The 13,394-nt window shown below is 58.2% G+C and overlaps 5 protein-coding genes across 5 annotated transcripts; all 5 read right to left on the reverse strand.

Annotated features, from left to right (window-relative positions):
* Nucleotides 1-970: 970 nt before the first annotated feature.
* On the reverse strand, nucleotides 971-2,505 carry ABB37_04754 (putative mitochondrial hypothetical protein; the record flags this gene model as incomplete). The annotated part of the gene is made up of 1 exon (XM_015802543.1): nucleotides 971-2,505. Exon 1 carries the CDS (start codon nucleotides 2,159-2,161, stop codon nucleotides 971-973), a length of 1,191 nt encoding a protein of 396 aa, XP_015658987.1. The 5' UTR covers nucleotides 2,162-2,505.
* A 720-nt stretch (nucleotides 2,506-3,225) lies between these two features.
* On the reverse strand, nucleotides 3,226-7,222 carry ABB37_04755 (hypothetical protein; the record flags this gene model as incomplete). Its single annotated transcript, XM_015802544.1, has 1 exon — nucleotides 3,226-7,222. Exon 1 carries the CDS (start codon nucleotides 7,054-7,056, stop codon nucleotides 3,226-3,228), a length of 3,831 nt encoding a protein of 1,276 aa, XP_015658988.1. The 5' UTR covers nucleotides 7,057-7,222.
* A 419-nt stretch (nucleotides 7,223-7,641) lies between these two features.
* On the reverse strand, nucleotides 7,642-11,196 carry ABB37_04756 (putative DNA mismatch repair protein MSH5; the record flags this gene model as incomplete). The annotated part of the gene is made up of 1 exon (XM_015802545.1): nucleotides 7,642-11,196. Exon 1 carries the CDS (start codon nucleotides 10,975-10,977, stop codon nucleotides 7,642-7,644), a length of 3,336 nt encoding a protein of 1,111 aa, XP_015658989.1. The 5' UTR covers nucleotides 10,978-11,196.
* A 316-nt stretch (nucleotides 11,197-11,512) lies between these two features.
* ABB37_04757 (putative histone H2A) lies at nucleotides 11,513-12,195 on the reverse strand. The gene has a single exon (XM_015802546.1). It carries the CDS (start codon nucleotides 12,107-12,109, stop codon nucleotides 11,711-11,713), a length of 399 nt encoding a protein of 132 aa, XP_015658990.1. The 5' UTR covers nucleotides 12,110-12,195; the 3' UTR covers nucleotides 11,513-11,710.
* Nucleotides 12,196-12,852: 657 nt separating this feature from the next.
* On the reverse strand, nucleotides 12,853-13,251 carry ABB37_04758 (putative histone H2A; the record flags this gene model as incomplete). Its single annotated transcript, XM_015802547.1, has 1 exon — nucleotides 12,853-13,251. One exon carries the CDS (start codon nucleotides 13,249-13,251, stop codon nucleotides 12,853-12,855), a length of 399 nt encoding a protein of 132 aa, XP_015658991.1.
* Between the last annotated feature and the right edge of the window lie 143 nt (nucleotides 13,252-13,394).

Consider the following 13,394-nt stretch of genomic DNA (forward strand, 5'->3'; position numbering starts at 1 on the left):
TACGTTTTATTTTATTTTTTTAATCGCACCACCTACGTTGACATCAGCGAAGAGCAATTAGTATGAAAACATCGTGAACCTCCTTTAAGGAAAAAAATCCAGCATTTATCCATTTTTTCATGCCACTAACGAGACCGGTTGTTGCCGTGTAGGCTACGTGAGTGCACCGTGATACGTTTAAGGAATAAGAATAAAAAAGGGCGAGAAAACGAGAAGCAGAGCTTGGAGGTTTCCTTACTTTTTTTGCGTCTTGCGCAGAAGAAAACACGATTAGTAAGCAAGAGTAAAAAAAAAAGGATACCGCCTCTCCTTGTAGGCGCAGCTACTGCAACAGCAAGAATGATCGGCATCACGGTGCGTGAGATGGACCTACGCATTGTAATTCAAAACGTCGCATATTAACGAGGGCTGAGAGGAGCAGCCATTGAAAACAGCCGACTAATAACAACACTCAAAAACAAAGCTGCGTTTTTCTTTTCTTTTCCTTCTTTCCGCAGGGACGCACGTCGACTCTTAGAGAACGGCTTCTCATGAGAAAGGAAAAGCAATGCAAAAAATTGATAAATATCGAAAGAAAAATATTTAAAAATAAAGGAAGAGAACGCATAACACCTCCGGATAGGGATTAGACGGCCACACCACCAAAGGGAGGGGAAAAAACAAAAACGGTGCCCGGCAATACTTTGTAGACAATAAGGTCTATCGAAAAGTAAACAAGGTGAGCCATCCATACTTGACAGATACATCTTTTCATCGCATTTACTAGACCGAGCCGAGGCCACATCGCCCAGTCGCAGGTTACATCACTGACGCATTAAGCCTGTACGAATTAAACGCAACTAAGTACAATGCCAGCAATAACAGAAAAAAGAAAGAAAGCCAGGAAAAAAATTTTTGGATGATAACCTCATCGCCAAAAACCAAAGTATCCTCAGCGCACCTTCATCTGTGAGGCATTGTATTCTTCCCTTCACAGCTTTGTCGTACCCGTCCGAGACACGTTGGCGTAAAAAGCGTCCCGCTGGTCCACACTCCGCTGATAGCGCACACGGGCCTCCGCAAATTGCTGCAATTCCTCCTGCGTGGCGCCGTTCAACTCCAACCCGAGCGGGATGCCAGACTTCTGCCCAATGTCGTCGTTGTTAATCAAAACAAATGACGCGCGGTTCGTCACGACAGCACCGCCCTGCCGCTCGGCGCGCAGCACCACGTCCACCTCCATGGTCGTGTTTCGTACGTAGATCATCGTTGCCTTCAGCGTCACCCAATCGGTGGAAAAGACCGGCTCCGCAAACGCTACGCTGTGCATGCCGAGCGTGTAGACGTTGCGGTTGCCGGTGAACATGCGGCCGCAGTGCACCGCGTGCTGCTCCATCCACGACATCAGCTCGCCGCCGAAGACCGTATTGTTGTTGTTCATGCAGGAGGTGAAGAAGATGCGGTTGGCCTCCACGCGCGTCGCGCGAAAGGGGGCGCGGATCGCCTTTGACTTGTTGACAGGGCAGTCCACGTCGGCGGGCGTCAGCGTGTGCTTCATCCGCTCCTTGGTGTCCGCTGCGTTCTCCTGCTCGATTTCGCGGATGCGCAGGTAGCGGTCGTGCATCTCAATATCCAGCGTGTCCGTCAGCTCCATCGCCGGCACCACCTTCGCCGCCTTCAAATCGGGAGTGATGGTGCACATGGTGAAGAAGGACTCCCCGGCAGGCGTCTCGGTACGCGTGGACGGCGAGAGGCGAAAGAAGCGGATGTAAACGCCCATGGAGCTGGACCCGCAGTGCACGACACGCCCGTCCAACCGCACCGCATCGCCGTGCAGAATCGGCGAGGAGAACATGGTGTTGGTGACGCCCACAGTGCAGGTGAGAATCTTCTTGCCCGTGTCTTTTGACTGGAGGTCGGCTGCCTTCTGCGAGGCACGCGCCGCACACATGTCTAGCATCGCCAGCACACGCCCTGCAGCGAGCCGGGCGCCGGGTGTGTTGTCCGAACCCGCGATGTCGGTCCAGTTCACGTGGATAGGCTCAATCATGCCTTGATTAGGGTTGCCAATGACGACGCCGGTGCGACGGCCTTCGCTCAGCTCCCGCCTCGCTGCCATGGCAGGCAACGCGCTGCGGCACAGGTGGGCCGCCACGACCTGGCTGGTTGCACGACGAAACATCGCTGCCTATATCTAGATATATATATATAGATAGATAAATTACGATTCTTGTCTACGTGTCTTACAAGAATAATCACAACGCTTTACGAGGTATTGTGACAGATAGTAGAAAGAAAAGTAGCTAGGGGTAGTGTAACAGTAAGATAATAATACTAACAAAGAGGTCTGCTGATAACGAGATAAAAAGTCACCCAGTTTTATAAAGTGGGATATATATTTCGCCGAAACGGCGGGTCTCTCGTGACACAAATATGTCGGTATAACACGTTCTCTGCAGTGCGATTCCCATGCGAAGCGCACAATTTCAAGCGTGCCTTTCTTCTCCGGCTAACGTGTCAGCGTGCTTTCGGCGCGCACACAGAAACAAAAAGAAAAACAAGCAGTTGGGGGCAACGGCAGAAAGGAGAAAAGCGACAAGGAAGGTGGTGTGATGCTTCTCTCTTGATCCGATATTACACGTGTACCGAGGTGCGGCACACACGCCGTTAAAAAAAAAAGGGTCAAAGTGGACATGTTCATTAGCAGATCTATACTCTTATATACTCGGCTACGATTGCGTGAGAAGGAGCGGCTAGCTTTGTCCGTGGCGAAGCAGGGACGCATCACGCACATGCACGTACACGCATCGAGACGCATCGCGCCTAGCGTTTAATAGGGCTCACCGACACGGAAAGGGATAATCAAGGTGCATCCCGTGTAGAGGCGTTGTTGCTTCTTCTGTTGTTGTAGAGGAACAAAAATCTTCTCCTTGGCGTAGATCGACTGTTTTTTTGTGGATGAAATGCGAATTTCTTGACAGCAAAAGAGGGAGAGAGAGGACGAGAACGAGATCGGCGAAGTCCCACGCCAAGAGAGAGAAAGAGAGAACGTGAAGGATACACACAAGGAACCATAGTAAGAAGAAGAAAAAATGGAAATGAAGAAGGTGGCACACAAGAGGAGCCTACGTTACATCGATGGCTTGAGAAGAAGCAAAGAGCAAAGGCAAAAATAGAAAAGAGGAAAAGCACGTTGGAAATCGCAGCAACAACAAGAAGAAAGAGAGAAAAAACAAAATAGCGCGGCTATTCAGGAGTGTTCACCACATATTGTAACTTCTCCATGATAACGCGCCGCTCCTGTACCAGCGCCGCAAGTCGCTGCGTCCGCGACGCAGGTGACTCCGTGTCCCACCCCTTCACCCCAGCCCCGTTCTTCGAGGATCGCCGCACCGGTGAAGGAGGGCTGCGTGTCGACGGCGCTGCCGCCGTCGCTGCTTGCCCACCACCCCCACCCCCACTGCCGGCATCGTTTGCGATGACAAAGCGAAGTTGCCAAATGCGCTCATTTAGCTGCCGCATCTCCTCCGTCAAGAGGTGGATCTCATCCTCGCGGCTGTTGCGGATGGTGCACGCCGTCTTCATCATTTCCTTTAGAGAGCCGTGAAGAGACCCGGGCGCCGGTTTGCGACGTGATGGGAACTGCTCCTGTTGATCGCGGCCAGCTGCCAAGGCAGAGCCCAAGCGGCGACGCAGCGGACCACCTTTCGGCGCAGGCGTGTTGACGGAGAGCGACGTGCCCTTTGCAGCGCTGTCTACCGTCGATGAGGCGACGCCGGATCTGCTAGAGGACGGCGACGGTGAGCGCGGGGGCTCGTTATCCAGATGGCAAATACCGGCCTGAAAGCGGTTTACATACATCGACTTCGACGATGGCGAGGGCGCCCTTTTTGATGCGCTGTTGTTCTGCGCTTTAGCGTCAGCCTGCTCGCTGCCGGCAGCAACGGAAGAAGAGGAAGGCGAAGACCCGCCTGGGCTCTTCCTACTGGTGCTGACGGGGCGCCGTCGCAGGCTGTATTTGTGTCCCACAGCCGCAGCAGCCGTCGATGCAGTCCCGCGGGTAGGCGAGCGTGCATTGCTGTCCCGTGTAGCAGCATCGCTTGCCCTGCGGTTGCTGGTGGACGGCGTACCCCCACCGACACCGCCACTGTTCACAGCGCTGCTGGAAGTAGGCGGGGAACTACCTCGTCGAGGCATGGCGCCCTGCGGCTGCCTTTGCGGACCCGCCGACTCTGACGAGAGAGACGGCGCGGGTGGCGATCGCTCGCGGCTTTTACTGGTGTTGGTGCCACCGCCGTCGGCAGCTGCGGCAGCGCTGCGACGCGACGACAAGGAAGGCGGCGGTGTGGTAGTGGCGGCGGCGGCGCCTGCTGTGGACGCCTGACGGGCCTCGCCGCGCCGCACAAATTGGAACGGTGTGCGCTTACGTTGTTGCGGCTGTTGCTGTGGTTGGGACTGCGGTGGGAGGTCCGGCAAGCAGGACTTCAGGGCTTCCTCGGAGAGCGTGTTGGGGAACTCATTTTCAGGGGTGAAGACGTTGCCAAAGGGCCCGCCAGTGCCCACGGAACTCAGACCGCCGGAGGCGCCGACGGTGGACCCAACGATGTCGTTCACCAGCACGCCGTCCGCGTACGTCCGCTCCGTTTTGACGCCGTCGGCGCTCGTGTACACGCCCGCGCCGTGGAGGACATTGTGTCGCCACGTACACCGCAGCTGGTTGCCTTCGACAAACGCATATACGCCCTGTCCATGTCGCTGCAGGTTGTACAGGATCGGCTGTTGTGGTGACTGCTGGTGCTGCTGCCCCGATGGAACATCGGCCGACGCATCCTCCACCTCACCCGTGTACACGTCGCCATTCGGGAACTTCATCGTGCCGTGGCCCCGACGTGTGGTGGCGTCAAACGTGCCGGTGAACGTCCACGCTTCGCTGTGCGGCTGCACCGTAATCGTCGCCTCACGAGACGGCCGCAGATCCGCGTCGAACGCACCTTCAACCGTGGTGCTGTTTTTTAACGTGAGACAGCCGGGGCCGCCGCCGGGCTGTCCGTTGTGGAAGACACCGCGGTACTGCGCGTACGCGTGCACGGCGACCGTCGCAGCTTCCATGTTGATGCTGCCCCGTCGCACGGAGCCGAAGTAGAGCGTGCCCTCGCCCTCGCAGCACCCGTCGACGTAGTGACCGTCGTACACCACCCGTTGACGGTCTGCGCTGGCGTACGTTCGCCCTTGTCCAGAGGGCTTGCCGTTTTTCCAGGCGCCTTCGTACACCGTCGCACACGGTGACGTGACAGACGCACTCGTGGAAGTAGGCGGCCGCACCGCGCCACCGCTGGTGCTGTTGCCGCTTTCCACCATCGCGGAGCACACGCCCTTTTCGTCGGGTTTTCCAGCCGACCATTCACCGTCATAGGAAATATTCTGCGACGTGTCCTCCCACGCGCCCTTTCCGTGCGGCTGGCCGTCTTTGAACTCTCCGGTGTACTGCACTAAAGAACTAGAGTACGTGCCTTGACCAGAGGGCAGGTAGAAGGCCACCTCCCCCGTGTAGCTGGAGCCGTCGGCCCACTGCCATGCCCCCTGCCCATGTGGCAGCCCACGCAACCACTGACCTGTGTACGTCCCGTCAACGACAGCGTACACTGACGTCTTCCACCACTGGACACCCTTGGCAAGCAGTTCACTGAAGTTGAAGGGCGTCGCCCGCACCGCAGTCGGCGACCCAGACACCGCCGCAGCTGCCGTCGACACCTGCCACTCTGCCGTGCCGGTGCCATCCGGCTCGCCAGCGGCAAACGTACCATCGTAGCTCACCAACGTCATCGACACCGCGGGCGGGATACAGGCTACGGAGATGCGCCGCCGCGGTCTTTCTTTGCTGTCCGCGTGATCGTCGTCAGCGTTGTACGGGAAAGGTCGGTCGCGCAGGACGCCGGCTCCGTGTGGCAGACCGTTGCGCACCGCACCACAGTAGCTGCTGCCGTCAACATAAAGGATCGAGGCAGAGCCGCCAGTGAGCACCCCCGCTGTGCAGGGGCCCTCGTAGGACTTCAGCGGATAAGGACCCCTACAAAGCTGGTACAAGTTGCGTACGTCAGACGTCACATCGTGAGCTGCCCCGAGTGCTCTCGTGCCCGTGCTAGCCCTTGCTCCCACACCTTGGGGAGAACTGAAGGTCACCCGTACCTCTCCATCCAGCTGACCACGATGCCACGTACCTTCACAGATCATCCCGTCACTCCCTTGGAGAGTCCCGTGACCCTCGCGTTGGTCCTGCGCAAAGACGCCCTCAAAGACATCGCCGCTGGTGAGGCGGTGCACCCCGCTGCCGTGCCGCCGCAGCTGCGCATTCACCGCGCCGAGGTAGCTGCTGCCGTCCGAGTAGTCCACCTCCGCCTGTGCCGACCCACTCGTGTGCGGGACGTCGTTGTCAAACGGCCCTTTGTAGCGCACCGGCGCCACCGCGAGCGATGACGACTGCCGATGCAGCTGCCACTCGCCCATTCCCTGCCGCTTCCCTGCAAGCCAGGCGCCTTCGTAGACGTCGCCGTTGAAGTACACACACTTCCCGTCGGGGCCGCTTCGCTTGCCAACCTTGAAGTGACCTGAGTACTCTTCGTAGTCGTCCACGCCGGGGGCGCCGCGCACGGTGCCGACGCCGTTCATCTCGTCCCCCTTCCACTCACCGTCGAAGGTGCGGCCGTTGGCGAAAGAGCACCGCCCCCGACCGCAGCGCTGCCCTTCCACGAAGTCGCCGGTGTACTCGTAGCCGTCTTTGCCGGGCACCGTCATGACGCCGTGCCCGTGCGGGCGGCCCAGCTTCCACTCCCCTTCATACACGGCCCCACTCGAGGCCCAAGCGTAGCGTCCTTTGCCGTCTTTGACCGGTTTTTGATTCTTGTCGTGCACGTGCAGGGCCTCGCCGCTGTAGCTGTCGCCGTTGGCAAACGTTTTGCTCCATTGCGAGCGGGTGGCGGCACTTGAGCTGCTGACGGAGGCGGAAGGGAGGGTGGAGATGGGCTGCGGTGACGCGGCGGCCGACTCAGTGGTGGCAGCGGCGCGTGTGAGCAAGGGCATAGCGAAAGCCACGTCAGATTTATGTTCAGAACAGAAAAAAAAAAACTAGATGAGTGAATTTGATTTGTGAATTGCTCCCATCCTCTTTCTTCCTTTTTGAAAACTCCTCTGCCTTTCGGAGGTCAATGAGCACGCAAAGAAGCAAAAGAGGCTGACAAAAACCAGCTTTACGCAACGCGCATCGTCCAGGAGAGAGAGAGAAGAGAAAATGCGGAGGAAAAGAACAAGGTGACGAGGCAGCTACCCTATCAGGGTACGTTGGACGTGTAACCAACCCCAGTGCAAATAGGTCGGCGCTCTCTCTCTCTCTTTTTTTTATTATTATTTGGCTGCCGTTGTTATGCTCCACGCGATGGCGGTTCTCCTTCTCTGAGGAGAAACATGTGCGAGGTTCCATTTTTGGTTTTGAGTTGCTGCTGGAATGTACTGCAGCTTCGTCAACTCACATACCGTTGAAAAACAAAAAAGGTTTTTGGTTTACAAATAGCAGAGAAGCAGCACAGCGGAAATTGTGGAAACGAACAACAACCTGCAAAGCTAACCAATCCCCTCTTCCCGACCCACACAAACACACTTCGGGCCCGGTCAATGGGAGCTGCGCAGCACACGCAACGCGGATTCCCAGCACGCCAGCAGCTCCGAGTCTAGCCCACATTGCCGCCCTAGCGCAGGTCCGGCATCCAAGTGTGCGCCAGCGTGGCGCTGCCAGTCCTCCCACCTGCGATGGCTAGTGTGCGGTGTGATACACACGGGATGGTACGTCGGTGTGAGATCCACGGGCAGCCGTCGAGGCGCAGACGCCTCCACATCAGCGCAGTAGGTCTCCTGCGCACACTCGACAGTATTTTCATTTTCACACGTTGTGCCTTGTGACCCGTCTTCCGGTGCGTACGTCGTGAGCGTTTCCATGGTGTAGACTTTGATCCACGGCAGCGGCAGAGGTGCATCCTTCTCTGGAGCGATAAAAGATGGCATCGCCTGTGACGGCGCGCTTCGCCGCAGCCGGTCGGTCCAGGCTGCGTCCCCCTCGCCACTGTTGATCGTCGCATTACCCTCGCCAACGGCTGCGTCTGGCGCAGTCCCGCTCGACGATGCGCGAGCAGGAGACGATGACTCCAGCATCTCCAGGAGGTGCGTGGCGCACAGCACAAGTGGGGCCCGTCGCCATTGGCTGCAGGACGCCGCCGCAGTGTCACTCGCACCTCCGCCCGTCGCGAAGTACCGCAGCGTCCCCTTCAGCAACGCACACCCATCCTCCGGTGCGGTGCCACGACCAAATTCGTCCAGCAGCACCAGTGCACGTCCTGCCGTGGGATCGGCGCAGCGCACAGACTGCCCCGCTGCTGCTGTTGCTGCTGCGCGTTGCTGACCGGCAACGTGGTGCAGCACGCGGTGCAGGGCCACACACTCGCCGTAGAAGCTGCTCTGCGCCGCCTCTGCCTCCGACGCAGCGACAGCACCAGTCCCTTCTTCTCCTGTTTGGCTGCCGTAGCCACGATGGTAGCTGAACGGTCCGCTCCAGGTAGATGTCAATGCAGCGTGTGCCCCGAAAGGTGAGACACACAACGAAGACGGAGCAAAGATGCCGTTGACCAGACTCATTCGAGCTGCCGCCGCGGGCACGTGGCAGCCCACGTGTGCCAAGAACACAATGTGTGCCACTGCGTTCATGAGCACCGACTTACCGCTACCATTGACGCCCAATACTAAGCAGACTCGATCCGTGGACGTGCGAAGATGCAGCGAAAAGGGCACAAGCTGCTGCAGGCCCAGCTGACGAGAGAGCAGTGGGTGCCAACCGTTAGCGATCTCCAACACACCTTCTTCCTCCTCCTCTTCGCTGTGGCCTTCGTCGACTTTATTCATGGCGGCTGCCTCTTCCCTTTCTTCTTTTCTTTCTGGAGACGACGATCGGCTTTCTGGCACCAGCATCTCCGGCCTGCACCACCCTTCTTGCGCAGACACGCGCGCAAAACTCAAGAGGCAGTCCAGCTCACCAAGCGCGCGCGTGGGTCGCAGCAGGTGAAGGGAGCTGTACAGCAGCGCTGTGTCGAGCTCCCGTCGCACCTGCTGCTCTCGCTGCTGCACACGTCGCTGCAGGTCGCCAACCCACGTGTCGAGCTCCTCCATAGCAGCAGACTTGAAGCAGTACTCGCCGGATTGGGTTTCGTGGTGGAACTGCCACTGGAAGGCGTCCAGCATAAAGCGGCAGACGTGCGCTCGTGCGGTGACGCTGCTGGTGGCAGCTGTATCTGGAGTGCGGTAATTCGCTGCAGGGGGGGAGGCTGTGCCATCTGCATCGGAGACCGGGTCGGCCTCGCCATCGGAGCCTTCCTCTGGATCGGAGAGCCTCGTGGCATCATTTTGCGATTCCGCGTTTCGCTCCTCTGGTGTCTCCGGCACGTCCGCCAGCACGTACTCGCGTACGACCACGATGAGATCTGCTGCCGGCACACACAGCAGATATCCGTGCGGCACCGCGTACACGCAGCGCAAGGACAGCCGTGCTCGCAGCTCCCACGGAAGCAGCTCAAAAGCATCCTCAGCTTTGGATTGGAGGGAAAGTCGAAGTTCGTGGAGACGGAGACGCAGTTCATCCAGCACCGCATCGACGCCATCGTGAATGCGCACTGTCCCGTTGCCACAACCTGCCAAGTTGACGGGGTCGATCATCGGAGACCCCTCCGAAACACGATTCTGAATTGTAGCCCGCGGCGCCGTCACGCCTACGATGGTGCGAGCTAACGCCTCCGCCATCCCTACCAACGGCTCCGCCGCAATGCTCTGCCACAGCACATAAAGTCGGCCCACTTCGTGCGCCACGGTGGACAGCAGCCGCTGCACCTGCACCACGCCACGGATTGTTCGATAGAGGGAGACGTAGTGCTTCCGCAACGCCCGCCCCGACCGCATCGTGGTAAAGATATGTGAGGTGGAGCGCACGTGGTGCAAGGCCGTGCGCAGCTGCGTGGCGATCCCGTGATGCTCGACGTGCACAAAGAACGCGACGACGGACTGCCGGGCTTCGATTTCAGCGAGGTCGCAGCAGGGCAGAGCAATCCACTGTCGCAACATCGCCCTCCCCAAGGAGCTCTGCGCCGTGCTGAGGAGACCGCGGAGTGACAGCCCCTCCTTTGCACGCCCGCGGCCCTGCGCACTGCTTGGGTGCAACTCCGCCCGCGTAATCTGTAGCGCCTCCGCACAGGTGTCCTCGAGATAGAGGGCGTGCGGGACGCCGCGCTCCACCACGTCCGCGACGTTCGACTGGCCAGCGGCAACAAACTGCAGCAGCGCCGCCATGGCCCGCATCATGGCGGTGTTCTGCGCGTGAAAGCGATTCGCCAGCTCCGCCTCCTTTGCGGGGTACATCGTGGCCAGTCGGGGTAGCGCCTCCGCCGCGTTGAAGGCGCTCGTCGCGCTGAGACGACTCACCTCCAGCGGTAGACGGGCTGCGAGGAGACCCACCACGTCGCTGAGGGCGTCACTTCCTGTGTGGGGCAGCAGCACCAGCGGGCGGTGCACCTCAAAGTAGCGGACAAGCCAGAGAAGACTGGGTGGGATGTCCTCGTACACCAAAATGCGGACTTCCCCCTCACTTCCACCCCCGCCGTCGCCGCGACGATGAAAAGACGAAGACGAAGCACGAGCAGAAGGAAACCCGGTCGTGCGACGACGCACCGCCTCTCCAGCCACGACGTAAACCGGTGCTTCGAAGACCTCGATGCGACACTCCGCGCAAAGGTACCGCGCCACGCCGACGCTGGCCCCACTCCAACACAGGGCCGTGACCTCGGCATCGGCCGAAGCGCCTGCCGCATCGTCGTCGGCCTCCTCTGCATCTGCATCGCTGCTACTTGCCGATGCGACGCCGTCATCGTCCCACGCGTCCGACGACGTCGCTGCACCGCAGAGGTCGTTCATGGTACACCTACTCTGTCGAGCAGCAACAATCACAACAACAATAAGAGTCTGAGGGGGAAGTGGGTGGACGCCAACTCTGCAGAAAAAAGAGAAACAAAAAAAGGCGGTGGACGCTGCAAGCGACACAGAAGCCTTGGCTTCGTTTCGATCGAGCGATGCAGCCGCGTGTGCTCTCCACGCGGGTTCGAGTGACGACAGCAAGGCAATGCGGATGATGTCTTTTACTCAGGCGCAGAGGGAAAAGAGAGGAAGGAAACAGTAAGACTGAATGAGAGAGGTGGGGAGAGTTCTCTGCTTGCATGCGTGTGCATGTGAGTTTTGCACCAGGGAGTAACCACTCAAGAAAACGGAGGTGCATTGCATGGGATGCTTCCCGACAGACGACAACGGTGAAAAGCAGGCCCCTGGTGACTTCGAATCACGGCCGTTCTCAAGACTCGCTCAGGCCTTCATCGCTTGTAAAAGAAGGCGAGCAAGAACAGAGGTCAACAAGAGAGTCCAATGAACTTCTGGATTTGGTTCTAACATCTTTTTTCCGCGGAGACCTACCACCACCATTTGCCTGAAAGAGAGATGTCAGATGAGAAGAAATGCCAGAAATATATAACAAACAGAGAAATAAGTGTATCTATGAGGTGCATTGTGTAGGTGGTACGCACCGCGCACACACCCACAGCACGTGCGAGAGGAGTAGGTAGGCGAGCGTAATAAAAAGCACGCACGTAAAAACCGCTTAGGCGCTCGGCGTGGCCTTGCTCTTCTTGCCGCTCTTCTTCTTCGCGATCGCCTTGTTGATGCTCGGCACAACGCCACCGCGCGACACCGTCACGTTCTTCAGCAGAGAACCGATGTCGTCGTCGTGGCGCACGGCCATCGTCACGGTGCGCGGGCTCAGGCGGCGTGGCTTCTTGCCGCTCTGCGCAGCGGCCTTCACGGAAAGCTCCAGCAGCTCAGCGGTCAGGTACTCCACCACCGCCGCCATGTACACCGCACCGGCGGCACCGATGCGGCGCGCGTACTGGCCGCGGCGCAGGATCGAGCCGACGCGGCCGACCGGGAAGATCAGACCGGCCTTGGCGGACTTCGAGCCCGACTTGCGGGAAGCCTTCTTAGCGCTGCGGGGAGTGGCCATGATGACGACTGTAGGTGAGAAAAAGAAAAAAGGGAGTTCTGGGGCGAAAAGGTCGTGGGGAAGAGAGGCGTCGACTGAAGTGCAACTACTCATTTGTGTTGTAGTTTATTGTTGTGTTTCATACAACGGTTGTTGTTCCATGCGAAGCCATGAAGGGTAGATGAAGACATCGCAGTAAACAAAATGAAAAGGAAGTCGCAGCAATATAAAAAAGTAGCAGTGTGGAAGAGAGAAAAGAGAAAGGGGTAAAAAGGAGTAGGTCTTTCTTTTGCGATGTCCCACGAGTTCGTTAGGCACACATACCTTCGGATTAGGCGCGGATCCTATTCCACCGCCTAATCAATACATTCCACGAAGTCCGACACACTGCAGACTCTGGCGAAATGCATCAATAAGTGCAGACGCCGTGCAGTAGCTTTGCAAACGCCGGTGCGCGACGTCTATTGCGTAATAAAGCAGGAGAGCACCTCACCGGTTGCCACTCCGTGTTTTCTTCCTTTGCATTTCCTTCCATTTACCTGGGTTCTACGTTTTCCATTTGACACTTCCACCATGCGAAAGAGAGAAATTGAAAGAGAGAGAGAGAAAAAAGATATCTATGAGGTGTAGTGAGCACACGAAACGGGCTACACACGCCACGCTGTGAGTACGCAATTGCACTTGCGCACACGCGCACACACCCACAGCACGTGCGAGAGGAGTAGGTAGGCGAGCGTAATAAAAAGAACGCACGTAAAAACCGCTTAGGCGCTCGGCGTGGCCTTGCTCTTCTTGCCGCTCTTCTTCTTCGCGATCGCCTTGTTGATGCTCGGCACAACGCCACCGCGCGACACCGTCACGTTCTTCAGCAGAGAACCGATGTCGTCGTCGTGGCGCACGGCCATCGTCACGGTGCGCGGGCTCAGGCGGCGTGGCTTCTTGCCGCTCTGCGCAGCGGCCTTCACGGAAAGCTCCAGCAGCTCAGCGGTCAGGTACTCCACCACCGCCGCCATGTACACCGCACCGGCGGCACCGATGCGGCGCGCGTACTGGCCGCGGCGCAGGATCGAGCCGACGCGGCCGACCGGGAAGATCAGACCGGCCTTGGCGGACTTCGAGCCCGACTTGCGGGAAGCCTTCTTAGCGCTGCGGGGAGTGGCCATGATGACGACTGTAGGTGAGAAAAAGAAAAAAGGGAGTTCTGGGGCGAAAAGGTCGTGGGGAAGAGAGGCGTCGACTGAAGTGCAACTACTCATTTGTGTTGTAGTTTATTGTTGTGTTTCATACAACGGTTGTTGTTCCATGC

This window comes from Leptomonas pyrrhocoris (assembly GCF_001293395.1).
Source record: "Leptomonas pyrrhocoris isolate H10 chromosome Unknown, whole genome shotgun sequence".
Taxonomy (NCBI): Eukaryota; Euglenozoa; class Kinetoplastea; order Trypanosomatida; family Trypanosomatidae; genus Leptomonas; species Leptomonas pyrrhocoris.

What these genes read in the sequence shown, in the direction of transcription:
- ABB37_04757 (XM_015802546.1), bottom strand. Translation starts at nt 12,109, where the DNA reads ATGGCCACTCCCCGCAGCGCTAAGAAGGCTTCCCGCAAGTCGGGCTCG.